Source organism: Nansenia antarctica (genome assembly GCF_963989245.1).
Source record: "Nansenia antarctica genome assembly, chromosome: 16".
NCBI lineage: Eukaryota > Metazoa > Chordata > Actinopteri > Argentiniformes > Microstomatidae > Nansenia > Nansenia antarctica.
The window spans coordinates 1480596-1505905 of record NC_137686.1 but is presented as its reverse complement, the minus strand read 5'-3'; the positions used below and the strand labels follow the sequence as shown (position 1 = coordinate 1505905).

The window sequence follows — 25310 nt, the reverse complement described above, 5'->3', positions numbered from 1 at the left end:
GTCGTTCAGCAGCCTTTGACAGGTTCATTACCCAAGTCAGCATTGTCTCCGTGTCACAACCCTCGGACACAGGTTCTGTTCATTCTCTGAGTCGTTGCTATTCAAAAGCTGTTTTCCGAGTCCACACACTCATGATACATCTGGACCACTCCATAATTATAAAGCTGGAAACGCCCAACCTGATGTACATTTTTATAAAGAGATTATGAATACAAAGCACGAATTGCATTGTGTTTCTTTGAATGTTAGTTGACTATTTAGCCTATGCATTAAATTGTGGTCGATATTTTAAACATATAAAATCACGTTTATTTAAAAAGATGAGGCTTTTAATAATGCTAAGACCAAACGTATTCCTCTCATTAAATATTTTAGATATTGTAATTGTAATTATTAAAAACCGTGCTTATAAGCATCTTAAAGAGGGAATGTACATTTATTTATTTATTCACGTCATAAACATTAACATGAAGTGAGGAACATTAACACACGCACGCACACACGCGCGCGCGCGCGCGCACACACACACACACACACACACACACACACACACACACACACACACACACACACACACACACACACACACACACACACACACACACACACACGCACACTTAGCCATTTCCGAAATAAAGTATACATTTTTTGCCAAATATTATGCACACATGAAATTGGACAAATATTATTTGATATCTTACACAACAATATTAATTCGTTTATATCACAATAACGTATATAATACATGATATTACTCTTTATCTATACATACAAAAACAAACTCATTATGAAAAATTATGTTTTTTCTCTAACCTACAGTTCCTAAGCCTATACACTGCAATCCCATGTATAGCCCTGCTGCATAACAAAGAAAGATTACAAGTTATTTTATAAACAACATTAGAAAACAGAGAAAACCAGCCACCTGAAAAAGTAGCCCACTCTCATTAATTTGTTATTTAAAGCCCACAGCACCCCCTTGTGGTGTACATAGGTAACACAGTGGTGTACTGCTGTAATAGATAATGAAATAGATTCTAATTGTGTATAACATAACAATGACATGAACATGTTATCAGAACTTTGATTGTTGATTGTTCATCTAAACACAAAGTGTGACAAACATAACATCAGTGTCATATTGTGTCTTTCATTTTAGACTATTGCATGAAGCATGATGTACATGGTGGTGCACGAAACCTCTTCTCTTGAGATTCTTTCAGCAGCTTGAAGGAGATGTGAAGCTAGATAGGGAGTAGCAGTGCAAGTCCTTAGAGCTCCTAAGGAAAGTCTCCCCTGTCTGTGTCGCCCAAAACCAAACTGGGACCGACCTGATACTTTTTCTTCGCGCGCTTGTCCATGCAAGTCTGTCAGTGTAACTCAGTGGACGTAGTCTCTGAACTGCAGGAGCAGGTAGTTCTTGAGGAAGGTGGGTAGGTTCAGGTCGGGTACCACCTTGTGAAGGCGGCCCTCCAGGAAGGAGCGGAGCCTCCAGCGGGCGAGGTGCTGCAGGGTGCGCGGGGTCTGGGTCAGGGAGAACACAGACTCGTAGAACTCCTGGTGCTCCTGGGGAGGGAAACAAGCCAAACTGTTAGAGCACAGACACGTTAGACTGTAAACCACTGGCTGCTATGGCGATGATAAGCAGCCCTACAGTTTAGTGTTGCAGGTGGTTGTAAAAGTGACTGTCTCACTTTCATTAAGCATAATAACAAAAACAATCAAATTAAAAGAGAATTCTCAAGTCATTGTATTTTTAAGAACTCACCTTAAAGACCTCCGGGGCGACAGCCTCCACCCAGGCATCAGTGATTCTGATGCGGTCGTAGACGTTTAGGAGAACCTCAATGGTGCGTGGGGAGCCACAACAGTGCTTCAGAACCTGAAATAAATCACAGATAAAATATTATGGATGTGTGGAATAATTATACATGGCTGAGCGCTATAATATGTGACTCAACATAATAATAACAAATAATAATAATGATAATAAATAATAATAATAATAATAATAATTATTATTATTATTATAATACAACTCCAGAGATAATAATGATGGTAAAACATTATAAAATTAACAAAATTAATAATAATGCAAAAAATGATCAAACATAACAATAATAACACAAATAAGATACTAATATTGATAATACTAATGTGTCTAATAATAATACTGATAATAACAATACAAAATTAATGAATAAATTAATTAATTAATAATTCACGAGTTATAGTGCTTACTAAAGAAAAGGCATCAAAACAAAGCACCTAGTAAAGTACTCCAAATGGTGAGCACACACACAATGTAAGTCTAATACAGTATGCACATACATTTGAATAGACATTTTCCATTGAACTATTGTCATTCTGCAGCATATACATTGTAAAAGCAACCAAGTAACCTGACCTCCTCACTTTATGTTGAAGTTGGAAGGATAGGAGTCCACAGAATATAAGAAATCAAGTAATTAAACACTTGGTGAAATGAACAGATTGGTCTACCCTCTGGGGGTTTAATTGGAAATTATGCAATTAGTGCTAATTAATCTCCTATTAACACTCGCCTAATTAGAAGTCAGGCGTTTTGTCTCAAGCACGTGGGTTCAGTGAATAGTAGTCATTTCCGTTTCCCGCAGTGAGTGGAACTGATTTCATGTTGTGTTGAAGAAAGAGAAGATCTGAGTGAAATACTGGGACATCTTTTCTTTCTTCCTTCTTGCCTGTTCGACGTCTTGCATTTCTATCATTAGCTGAGAATATAAAATAATGCAAACTATAGGTGACTAGAGTATTCAGGGTAAAAGAAACAGAGACAGTTTAGCTAAGCGACTACCCTTAAGAAATGTAGTTTTACACAAAAACTATAAGAGGGTTTGGGGTTTTAGCAGCACAGCTGAGGATCTGCAACACTTGTTTACACACCTCGTCTCATACTCATCTGAACAGAGAGAAAGATGCATCTTTCTAATCTAATGCAACTACAGTGCCCAACGTAAGTAATGGCACAGTGAAGTGTTTTTTGCTCTCCACTAACACAACTTTGGATTTTAAATCAAACAATTCCCATGAGGTTAAAGCAGAGATGATCAGCTTCTCTTTGATTGCATTTGTGTACATATTGGTTTAACCGTTTAGAAAATACTTTTTAGACATATTATTTTTGGCCAACAAAAGTGATGGGACAGATTTATCAAATGTCCAAATTAAGCACTCATGTTTAGTATTTGGTCAACAATACTTTGCATGCAATAACTGCCTGAAATCTGCGACCCATTGATTCCAACAGATAACTTTATTTTGAGGATGTTTGAGGATGCCTTAAGGTTTCCTCTTCAGCAAATGAAATGCATGTTCAATAAGATCTGTAGACTGACTTGGCCAGTCAACATCTTTCCACGTTTTGGCCTTGAAAAACTCCCTAGTTGCTATGGCAGTATGTTTTGGGTCATTGTCCTGCTGTATAATGAAGCACCATCCAATGAGTTTGGATGCAATGCTGGTACTTGGGCTGGAAGTTGAAGACAGAAGTGAGCCAGATCCAGTGGAAGACATACTCTACATGCCCAAGCCCAGATATTGGGCAGTTCCTTTTTTTTCTCCGCACTTTACTCTTGCCATCACTCTTATATTCATCTTTGTCTCATCTCACCATGAGACCTTTTCCCAGGATTCTGTCGGCTCTTTTAGGGAGCAAACCATCGCCTGGCCATCCTGTTTCTGTGTCTAACTAGTGGTTTGCACCTTGCAGTGTAGCCTCTGCAGTTGTGCTGGTGAAGTCTTCTGTGGACGGTAGTGTCAGTAGATACATTCTTCTGTGGTAGTGTCAGTAGATACATTCTTCTGTGGTAGTGTCAGTAGATACATTCTTCTGTGGTAGTGTCAGTAGATACATTCTTCTGTGGTAGTGTCAGTAGATACATTCTTCTGTGGTAGTGTCAGTAGATACATTCTTCTGTGGTAGTGTCAGTAGATACATTCTTCTGTGGTAGTGTCAGTAGATACATTCTTCTGTGGTAGTGTCAGTAGATACATGTAGTGTCAGTAGATACATGTAGTGTCAGTAGATACATGTAGTGTCAGTAGATACATGTAGTGTCAGTAGATACATGTAGTGTCAGTAGATACATGTAGTGTCAGTAGATACATGTAGTGTCAGTAGATACATGTAGTGTCAGTAGATACATGTAGTGTCAGTAGATACATTGGCACCTCTTGGAGGTGGGACAGTGCCTTTGGGGGTTTTCTTAATCATGGTGAGCATTCTTCGGTCTTGGCCGACCAGGCAGTTTTTCTTTCCTTGGAATGATGTTCCAGACTGAATGATGTTCCAGACTGAATGATGTTCCAGACTGAATGATGTTCCAGACTGAATGATGTTCCAGACTGAATGATGTTTCAGACTGAATTATGTTCCAGACTGAATTATGTTCCAGACTGTTTTAGTAGATTTTCCCCCCCAATATTTCAGGCCTCATAATGGCTTCCCTGACTTTCATTGATGTCTCTTTGGTCTTCATGTTCACAGACACCACTAGCAGACTGAGACTCCACAGGAAAACACAATGCCTAGAATTTGGAGAGCTCTCTCATGACTGCACAATTGATGTGTCAGATTGCATCCAACGAGCCAGACACACCAGTCAAGCCAATTGCCCTATCACTTTTAGGTACCCTGAAAATGATTATGCATAAAAACAGTTTCTGAATGATGAAACCATTGATTTCAAATCCAAACGTTTGGAGTGTCAAGGCAAAAGAAGACAAAAAATGCTTCACTGTCCCATTACTTATGCAGGGCATTGTATTTCCCTATAATTTGGCCATAAGCAACACTTTTGAGGACTGAACTGTCTCCCCGATCGCTTACTGAAGCGCATCACCATGTTTTCCATATTATGTACAGCGGTGGGCCACCCAATACACAAGAGCATGCCTCTGACTGAGAACATGATCTGCACAACCATCGAATACATATTTGTGTGTGTACGTATTATTACATAGTCACTATACAATACATGCTACTGTAAAGACCGATCTTTGGGATCATTTCGGGGCGGTTGTGGCGCAGGAGGGAGAGCTGCCGTCTAATGATCGCAAGGTCGGCAGATCGGCGGTTCAAGCCTCGGCTGGCCACATGTTGAAGTGTCCTTGGGCAAGACACTGAACCCCAAATTGCTCCCAATGAGGGGGCCGGCACCTTGCATGGTAGCTTGCCGCCAATGGTGTGTGAACGGGTGAATGAGAGGCCGTTGTAAAGTGCTTTGGAACAAGGCGCTATATACTGTCAGTCAGTCCATTTACGGGGTCTCTGAAGCTAGTGAACTCTAAGTTCACAAAAAGTGAAAAACCTTGTGCGAACTGTGAATCACCAAGCGAATAGAGAGCATTCAGCATCCGTGCATGTTGATGTGGCGTGGCAAACACCTTCTCGTGGTGCCCCCCGTAAGTAGCTAATGACTGCTAAAGGCAAGAAGCGAAACAAAGTTTGCCAACCAGGGCCCCTCACCCGGGCTGGTGCTCGGCAGCAGCCGGGGGAGAGGTCTGCTGACCTCGAACCCAGAATACTGCAGCTGAACACCGAAGGACCAACCCCCAGGTTTCCAATTTCCTGGGTGAGGCTCAATCGTCTCCGGACCGGCGTCGGGCGTTTCCGCTCATCAATGTACAGATGGGGCTTGGCCCCAAATGCGTCGTGCGAGTGAGAGGACCATTCGTGCGAATAATAGAGGACCAAACCGCAGACCATGTTATCCTGGACTGGACTGGACTGGACTGGACTGACAACACCGAGGCTCTTCTCAGGAAAGGGCAGAGCAGATTGTTTTTCCTGAGAAGGCTGAGGTCTTTCGGCGTCTGCAACAAGCTGCTGCAAATGTTTTATCAGTCGGTGGTTGCCAGCGTTCTGTTCTTCGCCGTGGCCTGCTGGGGTGGAAACATCTGTGCCAGGGATGCTGCGAAGCTAAACAAACTGGTGAAGAAGGCCAGCTCTGTGGTGGGGACCGGGCTGGACAGCCTAGAGGTGGTGGCAGAACAGAGGATGGGGAAAAAACTGGCGGCCATGCTGGCCAATCCCTCCCACCCGATGTACTGCGAGCTGGCGGGGATGAGGAGCAAGTTCAGCCACAGATTTGTTCTCCCCCGTCAAAGTACAAAAAGATTTGGACAGTCCTTTGTTCCAGCTGCACTCCGACTCTACAACCAGGCCCTGCAGGGTGGGGGAGACCTGGAGCTGGAACTTTGGAACTTGGAACTTTTTACTTATTGAGCCTGCACTGTTTTATCTATTTATTTATTGAATGTTTTCTGTCTGCCCTAACTAAGCTGTTTGACAACAAAATTTCCCCATTGGGGACAATAAAGGTTTTCATCATCATCATCCTGGATTGCCCGGTGTACCACCCACCCAACGGGATGCATGGTCAGTCGGCATTAGATGACGAGACGATGACGTGGCTTCTGGAGGGGTGTCCAGAAATATAGCCCGGGTGAGCCCCTCAAGCAGGTTTCGGGGTGGTAAATAAGTAGCCCCTCGGCCCCGAGCCTGGTGGAGTGGAGAGGAAACAACAACCCATACGCCGAAGAAGAAGTCCATTTACCATTTCCCTTATTCCCTTTCCCCTGTGCTCCTCTTACCTTAGGCAAGGCTCCAGGCCACACCCGGGTGGCACCGTGGTTGAGCAGAGAGCGGACCACCCTCTCGGGCTTGTGGGCGATCTTGTAGGCCACCACTTTGAGGATGTTGTGCATGGGGGCCTCGCCCCCGTAGTCCATGGTGTGGACGCAGGCGCCGCGCGCCAGCAGCAGGTCCACCACGGCGGCGTTGGCGTTCTTGCAGGCCATGTGCAGTGGCGACTGGTTGTCCTTGTCCCCCTTGTGGACGTCCGCCCCCGCGCCCACCAGGAGCTGGCACACCTGGCGGTTACAGGAGGGTCACGTCTCATTTTTAACTTTTATTTTTTATTATACCTTTATTTAACCAGGTGAATACTCATTGACATTTAAAATGTCTTTTCCAAGAGAGACCTGGCCAAGAGAGCAGCATATAAAGACAGGCACATTTAGGTTTCAGACATACAGTATAAAACAATGAACATAAGGCAGTATCAGGAATGCATAGGTGGCTGACCCTAAAGGCCAATGCACACAGCGTGCGATTTTTGTCGCCGGACAACATTCGATTGCAATGCACACGGCGTGCGATTTTATCGCACCGCAAAATTCGATTTTCAACTCACACCATTGAAGTCTATGAGAAAATCATAAAAAATCTCATCCCAATGCACATGGCGTGCGATGCGATTTTGTCGCACCACAACATTCCATTCTCAATTGTTACTTTATTGTTACGTAGTCGGACCAGGCAGGCTGATTACAATAGGCTCTACCAATATTGCTTGCCTTGCTTCCACAATTTCTACAAGATACAACTGGACATATTGTGATAAAATATGTGGGTCCCCTGATTTAGGGGTATTGGTAAAATGTCAGGAGAGGGAGCGCACAAAACACACAGCCAGAAAGGTGTATTATAAAAGCCACTTTATTATTATGGGCGATGATCAGGCAGACATAGGCAGTTTTTTTGTTTTTTTTCCTAGCACCAGGGGAGCCCCCCCTCCCAAATTTCGTTGTTTGGTACCTGTACTATATCAATGACAATAAAGACCATTCATTCATTCATAGATTCGGAGGACGGAGACCAGGGGCGGATTTAGGATCGCAGGAGATCCGGGGCTTAGCCCAGAGGGAGAATATAATGTGCGCGCGGAGCGCGCCGGAAAATTTTGCCTTCAACCTTCAACTTACCACCACCTTAAAGCGGACAAAAGGCACTGGAGAACACATATACATTCACACCCTTTAATGAAGCAAACTAATTGTGGTGGTTCTGGGCACAGAGGGAGGTCAGCACACGTAGCTCCCCCTGTCAGTCACCATCATTTATATTTGTATAGAATTACATAATTGATGGGCTGAGGCTAGTTATGTTACAGTATGTATATCAGGGCAGACTCTGTGCTCACCACTTATATTGTATTGATTGTCTTGTCCTGTGTTATATGACGATATATTACATGTATTGTTGGCCTGTGTATAGTACTGTGAAATCAAATCCCCCCTGGGACATTAAACAAACTTAGTTAGTTAGCGTTACATCTTAGGATAGATTTGAGTCATGTTCTGTATACATACATACTACCATAAGGGCATACTTAATGTGGTTACTCCATGTTTACTAGCTGTAACATTAACGTTACATCATTCTTTTTCACTTGTTACTCAGTCAACCAGAGTGCAGATATCAAAGACTATCAGCCTGTTATTCACTTTATTTGTATAAGTATTATCCTTTGTTTGATTTCTTACCATGTACCGTAACAGTACCTTGCTATGTTTCATTTTCATTATAACATAACGTTATGTTATGATAGCCAGCTAGCATTAGCAAACCGGAAAAGTAGTGTCAGTGAGTCAGTCACCTTTCTAATAAGATTCACAAACCTGAAACATCATCTATGTCATCACTGCTGGTGATGTTATTGTTGTCAGCTGCTGATACTGCTGCTGCAACAGTTCTTGGCGCTTGTTTTGTTGAAAACAACTTTGGGATATCCTATCCATCCTTACAATTTTGCAAGTCAGGCACTGAATGAGATCACTTCTTCTTCAGGGCAGGGCAGGCTACGCAGTACGCAGGCTAATGTCGCGCAGCTGCTGCCTCTCTGTTGGACTCCGGTACTGCACGTTACTCACGAGATTTTTTTATTTTTATTTTTTTAAGTAAAACATTCGGGGCTTTTCAGAAAACATCCGGGGCTTGAGCCCAAGTAGCCACCCCCTAGCGCCGCCCCTGACGGAGACAGTCCAACATCTAGCTATCCGCCCCTAGGACTCAACTTCCACAACTGATCATGCATCTCAATTAATCATCATAAATATACAGTAGTACAAATTCAGCTCATTCAAATAATCATAGGCCTATAAATGAGACAAACATTGGACATATTGGCTGAATAGTAAATAATTAAAAGGGCACGTAACTCGCCGGGTATTTGAGACCCCCCCGTGGGGTCTGAGCGCCGTGCACTGCGTCCAACCGATGATGTCTGTCTTACATGTAACGATGAATTGAGAATCAAGGACCCCAATTGAAATAAGCCAGTGGCTTTCTTGGGTTTTTATCCTTTTAGTTGACCTTGTATGTAATATGTACTTTCATGTACCTACTTCTGCAAATCTTCTAATAAAGTTTTCAATCAATCAATCAAGGCTCAATATGTAAGTCCGTCTGGCTGACGAATGTTCCTGCGTTCACGCTACAATATTGTGCCTACATGCTCGATTGTTATTATTATGTAATATAGGCGTCTTGTATGTGAGATGGGCCGTGTAGCTATGTGGCATGACACGGAAATAAATCATGCATGCAGTAATTCGTATAGCTAGTAATGTGTATAGTTGCAGCTGTGGGCTATATAGGTGTAGTGGCTGGCTGATGGTGATGTTCATATCTTGCCCTTGACTGTCAAACCGTTAAAATAGATGATTGCTCCATCCACAATTGAAGATGTCATGTTGACTGGTTGACAAGTTATGAGCTTTTCGTCATCCATTTCATCCATTCAGGTTACCGGTAAATTACATACACGTATGTTAACGTTTATGATGGCAGCTTCCACCTACGTTGCACTCGGGGAGAATCAATATCTGAGACGATGAACTGTTTTGCCCTCGGGCATGGTTTTATTTTCTCCTCACCCAAAGGAATAAAACTCTTTCGCTCAGCCGAGCTAACTTAGAATGGTAGACAACAACTCGGACAAGTGCATCAACACATTATTGTAACGAACCTGTATGAGGTCCGTTAGCAGCTCCACCAATGGAGTTAACTCTCTTGGTGTTGTGGTTAGCGCGGCCGGCGGTTATGCGGGAGATCGGGGTTCGACCCCCGCATGGGGCGAGTTACACTACCAAGTTCCCGTTCGCTACAATATTAACAACACACAAGCCTGCAGTCTTATGCAGCGCCCCCCAGTGGTACAACAACAGCACTGCATCCCCTCATTAACCTGGGCATAGGATAAACACAATATATTCAACTGAGGACATATATAATGCATTTCACTTAACAACGTACGTACAGTAGAGTAAATATTAATTTTGGGTTGCCAGATGTCCGGTTTTCAGTGGACAGTGTCTATACAACGTGTGTACAATTTGGCTGGTCATTCAGTCGTGCTAGAAATCTGGCAACCCCGTGCAGCCAAAAACACTATCGTAGATCTTTGAGTAAACTAATATAATATATATAGTATAGTATATATTATAAGTATAAATAAGTTACTTGCTCAAAGATTTACGATAGCCTTTTTGGCTGCACAGTACAAAATACAAATAACAACAATGATAATACCTTTTTAGTAATATTTTATTCACATGTAAAATATGCCATCATGTTAAATAACTTAATACCCTCCCTAAAGCATGTATAAACAAAACCAACATATTCATAAGAATGCAGGTATGCAAAGTTATAGATAAGTTCACTGAAAAAGCTTAATGTAGCTCGCTGGCCACTGGCATTGTTCCGCCCAGCCTCAAACAAGCAGTGGTCCAGCCTCTCCTTAAGAAACCCAACCTGGACCCCTCCAACCCCAGTAACTACAGACCTATTTCCAAGCTCCCAGTTGTGTCCAAGCTCCTGGAAAAGGCTGTCCTCAGCCAGCTGTGGCCCTACCTCCAACAGAACAACATCCTGGAGAAGTTTCAGTCTGGCTTCAGACCTGGCCATAGCACTGAGTCGGCACTTTTAAAGGTTTGGAACGACCTCCTCCTCATCGCAGACTCCAGGAAATGTGCTGCCCTGGTCCTCCTGGACCTCAGCGCAGCTTTTGACACTATAGACCACGCCATCCTCCTCGATCGCCTCCAGCTGGAGGTTGGCATCACCGACACCGCTTTGTCGTGGTTTAAGTCCTACCTCAGAAATAGAACCCACGCCGTCCACATAGCAGACAGCTCCTCCAGACAAGCCAACCTCACCTGTGGGGTCCCTCAGGGCTCCATCCTCGGTCCCATCTTGTTCTCCCTCTACATGCTCCCCCTATGTCTAATCCCTCAACGCTACAAGATCTCATTCCACTGCTATGCGGACGACACCCAGCTCTACCTGTTAATCAACACTGACGACCCCGCCGATCTGAAGCGCCTGATGGACTGCCTCCGCGATGGGAAGGAGTGGATGGCCCAGAGCTTCCTACAGCTGAATGAGAGCAAGGGGGAAATCCTCCTCATCGGCAACACCACCGCCATCACTCAGCTCAGCACCAACATGGGAAGCCTGTCCACCCTTGTCAGACCACATGTCAAGAACCTCTGTGTCATCTTTGACTCAGAGCTTAACCTTGACTGACAAGTGAGCTCCGTCGGGAAGGCATGTTTCTACCAACTACGCATCATAGCCAAGATCAAGTCCTTCCTCACCCCCAGCGACCTGAGGAGGGTCGTCCTCATGCTAATCTCATCTAGGCTTGACTACTGCAACTCACTCTATGCTGGACTTCCTGATAAGACCATCTACCACCTGCAGCTAGTCCAAAATGCCGCTGCCAGGCTGGTGTCAGGCACCAAAATGAGGGACCACATCTCCCCTGTCCTCATCTCCCTTCACTGGCTCCCAGTGAAGAAGAGAGTGAAGTTCAAAATCTGCACCTTTGTTTTTAAAGCTCTCAACAGTCTCGCCCCACCCTACATCAAGGACCTCCTGGACCAGTCTACCTCCTCAAGGCCCAGACCCAGGCTCAGGTCCGACGTCCAACTCAGCCTGAGGGTCCCACGTACCAACCTCAAGAGGATGGGTGACCGTGCCTTTGCGGTGATAGAACGCGCTCCCTTCTGCCATCAAGTTTGCCCCCACTCTGGACTCCTTTAGAGCCAAGTTAAAAACCCACCTCTTCCTAAATGATATTCCCTAAGTCTACTCCCTATTTGTTGTGAATTGTATGCCTGAGATTTACGTTTAAGTCGTCTATGTCTGATTGCTTTCTGTGTTCCTTGTCTTTGTCTTTATCTGTTCCTTTACCCGGGCTGCGCCCCGGGCCGATGTAAAAGTTGGATGGGGGGCGCATTATAAATAAAATTAACATTAACATTAACATTAATGTCAAGCCCTGACAACACTATATTTGTAATTTGAAATTGCATGTATGCAGGGCCGCTTTTAGGGGGGGCTAGCTGGGGCGGTGGCACAGGGCCTCGCGCTTTGGAGGGCCTCGCGTGAGGCAGGGTAAAAATAAATAAATAAAAATAAACCTGGCTGGCGAGGCCCTCCAAAGCGCCAGGCAAGGGACCATATTATTATTTTTGCCTTTAATACATTTCTAAATGTTCACACATGTGATACTCATAGTCAATCATATACTGTATCTAAAATCTAGCATACCTGTAGACTGTGAGGACAGGGAGATTCTTAGCAACAGTCCTTATATAAAAACAGGGCTCACAAGTCTCACGCATTGGGCGTGAGACACACGCATTTCAACCCGTTCACATGCTCACACGCCACACCTTGTATTTCTCACGCAGAGAAATTACCAGGTTAACGCCCACCTAGTTGCGCCGCATTTTTTTTAACAATAGAACAGGTAGAGAATCAAGTCAGTTCCCTCTGGTTCCCCTAGAGTTCAGAAGGCCACGCACCAGCTAATCAACAAAAAAAATATAGCTACCGAACAGCCAATCAGAAAATAATAGCATTGCTGTATCCGGGTAACATTTTGATATTCCCGCTACAACAAACAACGTTCTGATTCCAACGACACAGGCTGACTGGAGCTATTGATTCAGATGCTCGCTACACAGGAGAGGACAGATCATTTGAATTGATCATTCACATCTGGAAGTGGCTCCAGACTGGTCGACGTGGGAGAAGACCATATCCTTTGACGCTGAGACTGTGTGTGTGTGATTTTTTATTTTATTTTTTTTACAAATTGATGTCATTAATCAGATCAGACCCCCGTCCCCCCCCCGCCGCCGCCAAAATCTCACTCTGAACTCTGTTCAAAACTTGAGAGCCCTGCATTTATATGGCTCCACCTAGCGTTGCGTCAACGTCACGTTCTACCCGCTCCACCGAGCGCGAGGAGCGTGCGGTTATTAATAGAGACGTTCATAGCGGGAATTTTTGAATCAGGACCTATATTCTCTTACGACAATCATCAATTATGGGTAAGTATAGCTAATTAGCTTAATTTGTCCACATCTGCTAGCGGCTTTAATAAACTTATTGAGGACACAAGTTGGGTTGTATTGACATAGAGCTCAATGTCGTACTTGGAGCTGTCCGTGGTACTGAAGCAGGTAGCCTACCACAGGACAAAAAACTCCTCTAGCAAAAGTACCTCAGAATAACGTTGTGTTTAGCTAGCTAGCTTTTTATTTTTTACGTCAGGAAAGTACAAGGGCCTGTAACAGCTCTGCTCTACAGTAACACAATCTCCCGATAGACCGCGAGACCAAGGTTGCCAGGTGGGGCGGGTTACCATGTAATGGGGCTACTTTTGATCACACTGGGCTGGGGGGGGGGGGGGGGGGGGAGCATTTGGGCACCTGCACAATAGTAAATAGAGTTTTTCTGATAATCTAAGGTTTTGGGCTTTTTTTTTTTATGGATTTAGTGGTTTTTACACTGTGGTTAGGCAGGAATATGTCAATCCCATCTGGCAACCCTGTTTACAGGCTGCTTTGGCGGGCTTTGCGCTGCGCCAGCGCGAGCCGATATGACAGTTTCACCGCGGGGATTAAAGACACACAACATAAAGGACTTCAGTTCAATTCTATATTCATATAGTTTTATATGTTTATATATTACTTTGAACGTTTTAAACTGTTATACTACACGACGGTGTTAACGATGGAGGCAGTTACAGGTAAGACTGACCATTAAAGTCTGTCAGATAAAACCTTTTTCCCAAACTGTTCTAGCCAAGTGTTGAGAAGCTAATTGACATGGACGCAGCCACAGGTGATGGAACGCAAGACGAGCCTACGGTGTCAGATGTCATGTATGATAATGATCCTGGTAATTGGCCGGTACACTCTACTGTTACAGATGTGATCATTAGAAGAGGTCCCCCAAAGATGAAACCTGGATTTAGTTATCCTAAAAATAATGAGAACAGAAACTAGTGAAACTTTATTTCTCAGAAAACTACCAAATGGGGAAAAAACGGGATATGTCAAAAACGGGATATGTCTTTTTGCTTTTGCTGTAAGCTTTTCAACATAAAGGATAGGCCTACATGGTGGTGAGTAACATCTCTATTCATGTCAATAATGGCTTGTGCGTATTTAATGTTGGGTATGATGACTGCTTTATCCTAAATCCTAATCCTTTACGAGTATAAAAGGTTTGAAATGAAACAAACATGGTTGTCAACTATCTAAATAAGTAGATATTCTATTGTCTATCAGCACAGCATGTGAGCGCATTTCTTTCAATATATCGGCAACACTTATAAATGTAGACTACAATCACTATTAATATTGCAAAAAAAGAGCCATAAGGTTAATTCATAATTCCGGTTATAGAGATCACACAAATTAATTATTCTTAAAATCAAAAACATTAAAATTCACAGATCTGGTCCACCTCCTAACAGCACAAATAATGTATAAAGCAAATACCAACCTACTCCCTGGGAATATTCAAAAATTGTTTTTTGATAGAGATGGGAGTTATAATTTGAGGGGGGGAGTTACATTTAAAACATATTTATGTACGTACAACGTTAACAAGTTTTTGTATTTCTATATGTGGAGTGAAGCTGTGGAACGGATTGAGTGTGGAGCTAAAGCGTTGTCCAAGCATGACCCAGTTCAAAAAGCGGTATAAAAACATGGTTTTCACCAGGTACGAGGAGGAAGAAGGGCTTTGATAGTCACCAGGGCCATATTCCACAAAGCTCGATAAAGTTCTAAGCCTCGATAAAGTTCTAAGCCTCGAAAATGTTAGCTTGCTTTCGGTGCCATCAATGTGGCTCAAATAATTCGCTGCTTGGTTGAGCTCCTTCTGAGTCAGATATAATTAGCCTGGTCCCGACCAGGCTAAAACACAGGCTATAGTCATCCGTGCGTCAAAAAAGGCTCACAGGCGGAAACTAAACCCTGAACGAAAGTTCCTCATGTGTCTTTTAGGAAATATTAGTTCCCACTTCACACGAGATAGATAGATTAGATAGTTTGATTAGATAGTTTGACTGTGTGATAGATAGATAATTTGATATTTTGAAAGTGTGATCGATCGATAGATAGTTTGATTGTGTGATAGATAACTTGATATTTTGAAAGTGTGATAGATAGATCGATAAAGAAAAGAGTGTAAAAAAAAAAAGAAGTAATTGTCTCAACTTGCATTGCTATCATCACAGCGGTCTGGTTGGCGTAGTGGTTAAGGCTGCGGACTCGAGTTCCAAAGGTTGCGGGTTCGAGACTTGACTAAGTCATTCATTTTTTTTTTTTTACATTTAACCGAAGATTTCATGCAAAGGTTTCAAACACCATTGTAATCGTGTCAGTTCTTGTAAATTAGCCTGCACCATAATTTTATAGCCTACATACTTTTTTAGATGAGATTTTAGATTAGATTCAGACAACGAAATGCAGTAAAAAGTGCGCCTGAAGAGGGATTTGAACCACCGATATAAAATGACGAATAAATCCTATGGCAGCGGTCGATACCACTAGGCCATTGTGGCGATATGACAGTTTGTAGCCTGCTGCTGATATCACCACAGTAGTAAATATTCATTTATTAAAATATGAACATATAACAATAACTGGGGCTAGTATGACCTACGCATTTAATCGGTCAGCAATTTCTTGCCAAACCATTTCCCTCGCCTTGTTAATTGCGGCAGTATTGCACTATTTTACATCTTATTTTTCCGTCTTCATAAAAATCAATAATTCGGAATGCTGCGCAAATGTAGTACCCCTGCAGAGTGGAGTATCTTCATTTCGACAGATCGACACTTGCCAGCAGCACGCGCCCATATCGAAGATTTGTAAGCCTGTCTTCTGTGAACACTGATGACACAAGGCTGATCCTCATTCGAGGAATCACCTGAGGCTTGAATACCAATCTCGAGGTCCCTGAGCGCCGCATTTAATTATAGCGCAGCTATATTAAGCCACCGTTAGTGGAATATGGCCCAGTTGTTTTCACAGATTATTTGTTTATTTACATTATCTGTTTTCTATTGTTGGTAAATATGTAAATACGTAAATAAATGTGATTTAATTTTAAAAATATGATATTAATATTGAAGTTAACTGCAGATTATTAATTATTAATCTCTGATTATTGGAGAAGGGGTAGGATTAAATATGTTTATGCTTCTTCCTACTCCTTTTCGGACATGTTAAGTAAATAGTGTTTTTTGTTTTGTTTAGTTTTTTCTTGTTTTTGTTTAGTTTTTTCTTGTTTTTGTTTTGTTTTTTGTTGTTATAACTATTTCTTTTTTCACATGTTCGAAATAAAGCTTTCATTCATTCATTCATCGGTGCGTGCGTGTCGCGCGGTTATAATAGTAGCCTACATCATTATAAAAGGCCTCGCAAATCTGACTTCGCACAGGGCCTCGCATATCTCCCAAACGGCCCTGCATGTATGTATTATGTATGTTACACTAATGTTTTTCAAACTATTGTTACAATTAATTTGGTTCCGTTTGTATTGGAAGCTGTTATTAAACAGTTTATAAGAGTACAGTAACGTAATAGACTAGTGTTTTGATGCTAGCTCCGAAATGTTAGCTAGCCAGCTAGCCACCTCTTTGTTTGTGAGCCAGGGCCAGGCCAGCCAGGTAGAAACAAACAACTGTTACAATTAATTTGGTTCCGTTTGTATTGGAAGCTGTTATTAAACAGTTTATAACAGTACAGTACCCTAATAGACTAGTGTTTTGATGCTAGCTCCGAAATGTCTCCGCTCCGCCTACGACTCTCGTTTTTTGGCACTACAATACCCTGCAGAGCTGCCAAGTCTCACGCAATCACCGTGAGACTCACGCATTTCAACCAGTTCTCGCGCTCTCACGCCGCATCTCTATTTCTCACGGCGAGAAATAACAATTGTTTTACGGGACTTTTATTTTTGAAATTCCTTGAAAGAAAGCTACCGGACATGAGTTTCGTGGCATCTTTCTGCACGCGCGTTAACTTGAGTAATGCAATCGAAGCGGCAGGCGAGTGCTGATGGAAGAACCTGTGTTCACGCGAGCTGCAAGAACGTAGCAAGCAGTGTTGCCAAATTGGGCTACTTTTGGTCACACTGGACGGGTGGATTCGGCAGCTTTTAGACCGGTTGGGCTGGACATTGTCAATTCCGTCTGGCAACCGTGGTAGCAAAATATGTGCATACATTACAACATCGTATCTGGTAGCCTACTGGACTGGGTTGCACCAATATGGCGTAAGTCATTACTAAATGCAGGCATTTAGTAGTTACTAAACCCCTAGTCAAGCTGTGGTGGCCCATCAGAATCACAAATGAAGAGCTGTGGAGAATAACAAACCAGGACAGCATAGTTACCACCATCAAAAGGAGAAAGTGGAGCTGGATAGGGCACACCCTTAGGAAGGACTCCAACAACATTACTAGACAGGCCTTGGACTACAACCCGCAGGGGAAGAGGAAAGTTGGAAGGCCGAAAAACACCTGGAGACGTTCCACACTCCAAGACCTGAAGAACATCGGGGTGAGCTGGCAAGAAACAAAGGCCCAGGCCCAAAAGAGAGTGAGATGGAGAGCTCTGGTGGACGCCCTATGCCCCTCAACGGGGTGAAGAGGACTAACTAACTAACTAAACCCCTAGTTGTTACTAGCTAGTTTCAAACTAGTTGTTTACTAATTTCGGTTGCACCACGCCAATCTTTTGCCAATCTTAGCTAGTAAATACTCAGTTTTGGTAACAGTTTTTTGTTTCTCTACTGTAACATAACCAGGTACATTAATAATAATAATTATTATTAATAATTACAATTTACAATACAAATACAACAATTGGGGGTCCCTCAAAAAAAATGTGGGCGCGCTGTGCGCGCACAAAATCACCCACCACCAAGCCCTCATTCTGACCCAGGAAAAACCCTGGTATGTACTGTATAACATGATAACCATCTATGAGCAATGCACTGTATATAAGATGATGACCAAGGGTCTTTCTGCTGCTGACCAAGGGGCTGAGTCCTGTTGATGGGGCCAATTTTTCTTTTAGAGTCTGTAGGCTACTGTATTTGTTTATTAAGATTTCATAAATATGATATATTGTCTGAAATTTTTTATTGTTTTATAAAATGTTAATTATTTTCATTTCTTGTGCTGGTTTATTATGAACAACATGTAAAATTGCAGGAAACTAGCACAAATAATTGGGTGGGAGAGAGGGGCCGCCGCTGCCAAAACGTGCACAGTTTTGGGTCGCTCTACCGCCAAAAAATCTCACTCCAAACTTTTGGTGAAACTTGGCAGCCCTGAATACCCTCCTTAAAGCACATATTTTATACTCTCGCAATGTGGTTGGCATCTTGGAGACGACGGCTCCAATCTCTCCCAGATCCACGTCAAACTCCTGTCTGTTCAACCTGAAGTAAGTTGTCTGGAGCGGTCCTCCTGTACACTAAAGCCTCAACTGTTGACCAAGTTGAACTCTCATTTCATTGTGAGACTGCAGAATCTCGTAGACCCACAACCAACCGCCTCCTTTTTACGTTATGGAAAATTAGTTGATGCTCAGCAAGCTAGCTGTCTATGACCGAAAGACGCGTGTAAAATGTATGCTCCAGTCTCTCTTCCCGTTATGAGTGACTCAATTAATTTAGATAGACCAGTTGAAGTTTTCCCAATTATCCCATTGTGATGCAATAATCCGTCGCACCACAAACTTTTACAAAATTTGACGATTTGACTCACTAAATGTTTTTTGGCTGTTCTAGTGTTAAATGACCCCACCCATGGCTGTTCTAGTGTTAAATGACCACACCCATGGCTGTTCTAGTGTTAAATGACCCCACCCATGGCTGTTCTAGTGTTAAATGACCCCACCCATGGCTGTTCTAGTGTTAAATGGCCCCACCCATGGCTGTTCTAGTGTTAAATCTTACCTGGTGGTAGTGGTCTAGGTCTTACCTGGTGGTCTAGGTCTTACCTGGTGGTCTAGGTCTTACCTGGTGGTCTAGGTCTTACCTGGTGGTCTAGGTCTTACCTGGTGGTCTAGGTCTTACCTGGTGGTCTAGGTCTTACCTGGTGGTAGCGGTCTAGGTCTTACCTGGTGGTCTAGGTCTTACCTGGTGGTCTAGGTCTTACCTGGTGGTCTAGGTCTTACCTGGTGGTCTAGGTCTTACCTGGTGGTCTAGGTCTTACCTGGTGGTCTAGGTCTTACCTGGTGGTAGCGGTCTTACCTGGTGGTCTAGGTCTTACCTGGTGGTCTAGGTCTTACCTGGTGGTAGCGGTCTAGGTCTTACCTGGTGGTCTAGGTCTTACCTGGTGGTCTAGGTCTTACCTGGTGGTCTAGGTCTTACCTGGTGGTCTAGGTCTTACCTGGTGGTAGCGGTCTAGGTCTTACCTGGTGGTCTAGGTCTTACCTGGTGGTCTAGGTCTTACCTGGTGGTAGCGGTCTAGGTCTTACCTGGTGGTAGCGGTCTAGGTCTTGCAGCTCCTGCGGCTGGGAGCAGGCAGCATTGAGCGGCGTGTGGCCTTCGTGGTTGTGCTTGTCCAGAGCGGCGCCGTAGCGCAGGTACAGCTCTGTGTGGCCCAGGAGGCCGTGCCTGGCCGCCACGTGGAGAGGCGTGTCATCCTCCTCCAGACTCCGCCCATTGATTGCGGCACCAAACTTGAGGAGGTATTTGGCACATCTGTAGACCCAATAAGCAGGTCAAATGTAAAAAAAAGGGAATGTTCTCTCTGGCTCTGCAGGTATGTGACACGGTCTGGTGAAAAGGGGGAACAAGTCGGCAACCCATCAAAACGTTCACGTTCGTTTTGAAACGCGGAAATACATTGTTGTGTTTGTTGTGTCGACGTTGTTGAAAATCACGATGCAAACTCGCTAGTCAAGCCAAAATAGTGCAATGTAATGAATTCGGTGAGTAATCCCCACTGCTACCTAGTTAACTACAACACTACTTTACATTGTTAGAAGGCTCACTAAAGAAGCTGTGTTAGTTGACTAGCGATGTGTCATTGTCTGAACATTAAATCGGCTGCCGACTTGTTACCCCTTTCACCAGACCGTGTCACATATGATATAAGGCTATAGACAGAGCTACTGTACAAGCACTGTAAACTCTAGTCTCACCCTGAATCCCAAATTAACCTTTAGCCCCTACCCCCTATTTACATGTGTAGAACTGAGAGGATTGGATGGGTGTAAAAAGTATGATAAAAACGGCCAATATCGTTAGATGAAGCTACAGTAATATGACCATGTTGTTTACACCTCTCCAGTCTTCTCAGGTCTACACAGTGCAGAGGAGCAGTCTTCTCAGGTCTACACAGTGCAGAGGAGCAGACGTAATGTAGTTGCTGGGTCCACTTTATAATTCCTTGCACATTTCGCCAGAGGCATTTTACGAGTGGCAATTCATACCATTTCAAAGCATGAACGCACCCATTCAACAATTTGTGAGATTAATCACTGATTTCAAATGACTTGTATTCCTGAAAAGCAACCATTGTGACTTTTAAAGTTACAAGTTTACAAGTTACAAGATCATTTTCGTATATTTTTTTTATACAGTTTTGCCAGATAAGATAAGATAGAAGATATTATATATATAAGAAGATAAGATATTGGCTGGATTAACAATCAGGGAAATTCCTTTTAGACATTCACTGAACACTGAATTTATAATAATTACTAGAAAGAAATCCGGACAGAGAAAATGAATGTGGAAGGTTCTGGTGGCCCCAGAAGTGAAGCCGCTCCTCTGTACTTTTTTATTTTTTTATTTTATTTTTTACTTTGTTTGTTTTCAAGAGCATACAATTGTGAACAGAGCATTCATGAAATGTAAAAAAAAAAGTCTGAATTGATTTGGAAAAAATGGACTGCACTTATATAGCGCCTTAATCCAAAGCACTTTACAACGGCCTCTCATTCACCCATCCACACACACATTCACACACCAATGGCGGCTAGCTACCATGCAAGGCGCCGGCCCGCTCACTGGGAACAATTTGGGGTTCAGTGTCTTGCCCAAGGACACTTCGACATGTGGCCAGCCAGGGCTCGACCCGCCGATCTGCCAACCTTGCGATCATTAGACAGCAGCTCTACCTCCTGCGCCACAGCTGCCCTGTTGAATTCAAATTCAGGTTCCCTTATTAGCTGGACGGGCTGGACTCACTCCAGGGACTCTGGGCTGGTGCACATGTGCAGTGGCATGAGGCCGTCCTCGCTCATGACGTTGGCGTTGGCGCCGTGGGAGAGGAGCAGCTCCACACAGCGGGGCTGGCTGCTCTCGCAGGCCTCGTGCAGGGCGGCGGTCCCCCCGGGGGCCAGCTCCACGTCCGCCCCGCGCAGAAGCAGGTGCCTCAGGCAGTCAGAAAACCCCCGGCCCGCCGTGATGTGGAGAGGCGTGGTCAGCTGCTGCTCGTAGGTCAGAGACCAGAGTCCTACAGGGTGGGGGGGACGGGGGGGGGACGGGGGGGGGGGGACGGGACGGGACGAGGGGGGGGACGGGACGGGACGGACGGACATGTGTACAGATTAGATTCAACGTTATTGTCGTTGACAGAGTACAAAGACAAGGAAGCGCAGTTGGGCGTCTAACCAGATACACATAGTGCAAAAACCACCAGTGTCGCCCCGCGGTGGTGTAGCGGTCTAAGCACTGGCCACTAGTGCAAGCTGCCCACCAGCTCGCCAGACCCGGATATGGCCGAGGCACACACAGGGAGCGGCATATTGAGCGGCCGCTCCCGAGGGCGGTATAGGAATATTTCCGGACAAGGATCCGTCGCGCAACAGCGCCCCCGGGGTGCCGGAATAACGGTGCTGGGCTCGAGGAGCCAGTCAGCTAGTCTGCCTGGCGGTCTCCTCTGGGGCTGCCGGCCACGGGGTCGTGCGGCGGATCCTACGCAATAGGCAGGGGATAATTGGATGCTAGGTTCAGGTTGGGTTCAATTGGATACCAAATTGGGTGAAAAAGGGATAAAATCAAAACAAACAAAAAACGTGAGTGTCTGGACAGTGCTGGTGTAAGGTATTACAATGTGTATAAGTAAATAAATAAAGAGTCAGTATGTGCAATGAATATGAATATAAAAAGTCAGTATATGAGCATGAATATCAATATGATATGTACAGTAAAGATGTATGTACAGTGTGGTATGTACAGAACAAGGGCAATGGATATCAATATAATATGTAAAGACTCTTATGTCTTTATGTGTAGTAATATACACTGTGTTTTCTAACGCCTCCAAACATAAGAAATTGTGAGAAAAAAAGTTGGTTGTTTACATTGTTGGCTTGACATAATCACTTATGCACGACACATACTGTAGATCACACATCCAACAACTGGGAGCCATAAGAGGAACAGAGGTCATTAACATCTCTGTACAACGGAGTAGACAAGCTTGATTTCAAACCGTGACATATTGTAAAGCACTCTTAGACCTACTCAGCCCTCTATAGTTGAACCTGAAGTTTTTCCACTCCTCGATGTCGCTGGTGTCGTAAATGGCATTGATAAGATGGACGCACTCAGGATCATCAATGATGCTGATTAGAGTCAGGTCATCGCCCACAATAAGAGAGTTCCAGAACTGAAGGATGTCACCCGTCGCCTTTGCCGTGGCAATCACGTCGCTGCGGTACCGCTTCGGCGTGTCATACTTGACCTTAGTACCCATGTGTGATGCAGATGGAGCTGCCGTCAACAGCCTGCCGTCAACAGGCAATGGAAAGTCAAAATTGCCAAACTGTCGCTGGTCCGTTTGAGGTGTTTTGTTTTGATCTTGCAGCAGTATTGGTGGTTTCTCCTGTGGGAAAATGTTGTGCTCTTATGAAGCCTGCTACTCCAGAGGGGGCTATTTCAGTGAGGGCACAGTGAGTGTTATGTGATATTTTGGATGGCCCAGAAACCACCTGCCAATGGTGCAAGAGCTAATTATATGTAGCACTTTCAGGTTACTCAACCTCCTAGTGTGTAGTCACTGGACAGATGAACTGCGCTCACTATTCAAAACCTCGAAGGCGAGTTTCCCAGACAAAAGACAAAAACCAAGCCTGCTTCTAGACGTAAAAGGCTGAATAGTTTTCATTGAAAGTGTGATTTAGTCCTGGCCCCACAGAATAAAAGTAAGATAATGTAGTTGAAAAAAAGGTTCCAAATTGTCCCAAACAAGGATTCTTGTTTTTTCATCAGTTCATCATTACCCTTGGTGCTAAGTAGAAGCCTTCTACTGTAGGTTCTATGTGGAACTAAAAGGGTTCGGTTTTACAATTTATCACCATAGAAGAACCTTCTAAAGGAGGTTCCACATAGACCCCTGTCAGGGCAGGCAGAGACATTTCCGGTTCTACCTGGAACCTTTTTTTGAGGGAAAACCAAAGAGTTCTGCTAAGCTGAATGGTTCTATGTAGAAATGAGTGTACACATTTGTATCAAAACCCCCACCTCCAGTAGCCTCAAAAAATCTGAAGGAAGGAAGTTGTGACAGAAGGAATGCTATCTAATATAAAGTTGGGATCAATGTTGCTAAAGGAAAATCCAGGTTTATTTTCGATAACTCTCATGAGATTAATCAGAATATTGATGATCAAATAACAACAGTACAAGGGAGAAAACCAATGAGGCTGCTGTATAGGCCCTGAACTGAATAACCCTCTCCTACACAATTCAACAGTGAATTATGAATTATATGTAAACGTGAATTATGAAGAGTCCAATCCAGAAATCATGCTCACAGACAGAACACACAGCTGCAATGATTATAGCCACCTAGCCACAAGAGAATCCATTTAAACAAGGCATGTGTACACAAGTTAAGCACATGACTAATACTAAGTTGGCTTACTGCTGGAATGTTTGTGCTGGACTTGGGGTGGACGGTATCTATAAATACTAAAGTCTACATAAATTATAATTAGATCTGGTTACGGGTTGCTGATTTCACAGTATTGCAACAGATAAAAACAGGCATATTATTATATATATATATATATTATATTATATTATAGACATATTTGCAAGATAAATTAGTTGGTAGGCTATATATTTTCAAAATGTCCACTCATATTTGTTTGAACATGCTTTAATGTTCACTCTCGAAAATGTGCTAACATTCCCAAATGAAATTGGTCACTTTTCACAGGAAAGGATTTTGTAATCGTTCCAAAATAGCAGTGTCTTCAAATTAGCATGTTTTAAAATTGTATTTCATGTCTAGGTAATCTAAATAGTCATTCTGAATGGGGCTGTGTAGTTCTTCCACTTCCTTGAAGCTCCTTTTAGATGATTTGGACATGACGTTTAAACCATACTATCCTTTTAACAATCACCTGATGCTTTGCTCATGCCTAGACTAGCACAGAGCCAAACAATTTCAATCCTCACTATAATACCAGATACAATATTTTAGAGAGTTATTCTTTGCTCTTACCTTCCCCCCTGGCCACCCAGCGCATGTTCCCTCCCTGTGGCTCGATGATGAGGTTGGCCGTGGTGCCTTTTGGGAAGACACGCTGCACAGCGTCTGAGTCCCCTGTATACAGAGCATTCTGGATGACCAGATCATGGCACACTGCTGGAGGTATGGCAACTCTCGACCTCAGCACCCCCCTGTCCCTGGCCTCCTTCTTCAGTAGATAGCCATTGAGCTGATAGGTGGCCAGCTGCTTTTTGTACTTGTACCTCTCGAGCATGTCCTCATCCAGCTGGAAAGAGCGAAGGGCCGTGGGGGTAAAAACGAAAGTGCCTCGCGACATGTTTTAAACGACTGACCGGCTTCTTGCTCAGGTGGTATGTGTGGAACCTGAGTGAGGGTAGTCAAAGGTCTGTCTGTCTTTTCTCTCTCTCTCTCTCTCTCTCTATCCCTCTCTCGTGTCCACTTTTCTTCCTTCCAGCTGTTCAGTGCGCTTGTTTTGATATCTAATATGAGCCGCCCTGCAGCATGAGGAGAAGGGCTATTTTTACCCCTCTCACATGGCCACTGCCTCCCCTGGTCACCCTGGTCACCCTTTAGTCAGGTGTCAACTCTGCTGCTACTGTAACCCTCTCACATGGCCACTGCCTCC

General features: G+C 43.8%; 1 protein-coding gene across 1 annotated transcript; it reads right to left on the bottom strand.

The window, feature by feature from the left end:
• Nucleotides 1–1380: 1380 nt before the first annotated feature.
• On the bottom strand, nucleotides 1381–25001 carry asb10 (ankyrin repeat and SOCS box containing 10; the record flags this gene model as incomplete). Its single annotated transcript, XM_080546271.1, has 6 exons — nucleotides 1381–1566; nucleotides 1769–1882; nucleotides 6634–6912; nucleotides 19692–19917; nucleotides 21412–21679; nucleotides 24677–25001. The coding sequence occupies 6 exons, from the start codon at nucleotides 24999–25001 to the stop codon at nucleotides 1381–1383; spliced, it is 1398 nt and encodes a 465-aa protein (XP_080402397.1).
• Nucleotides 25002–25310: the final 309 nt, after the last annotated feature.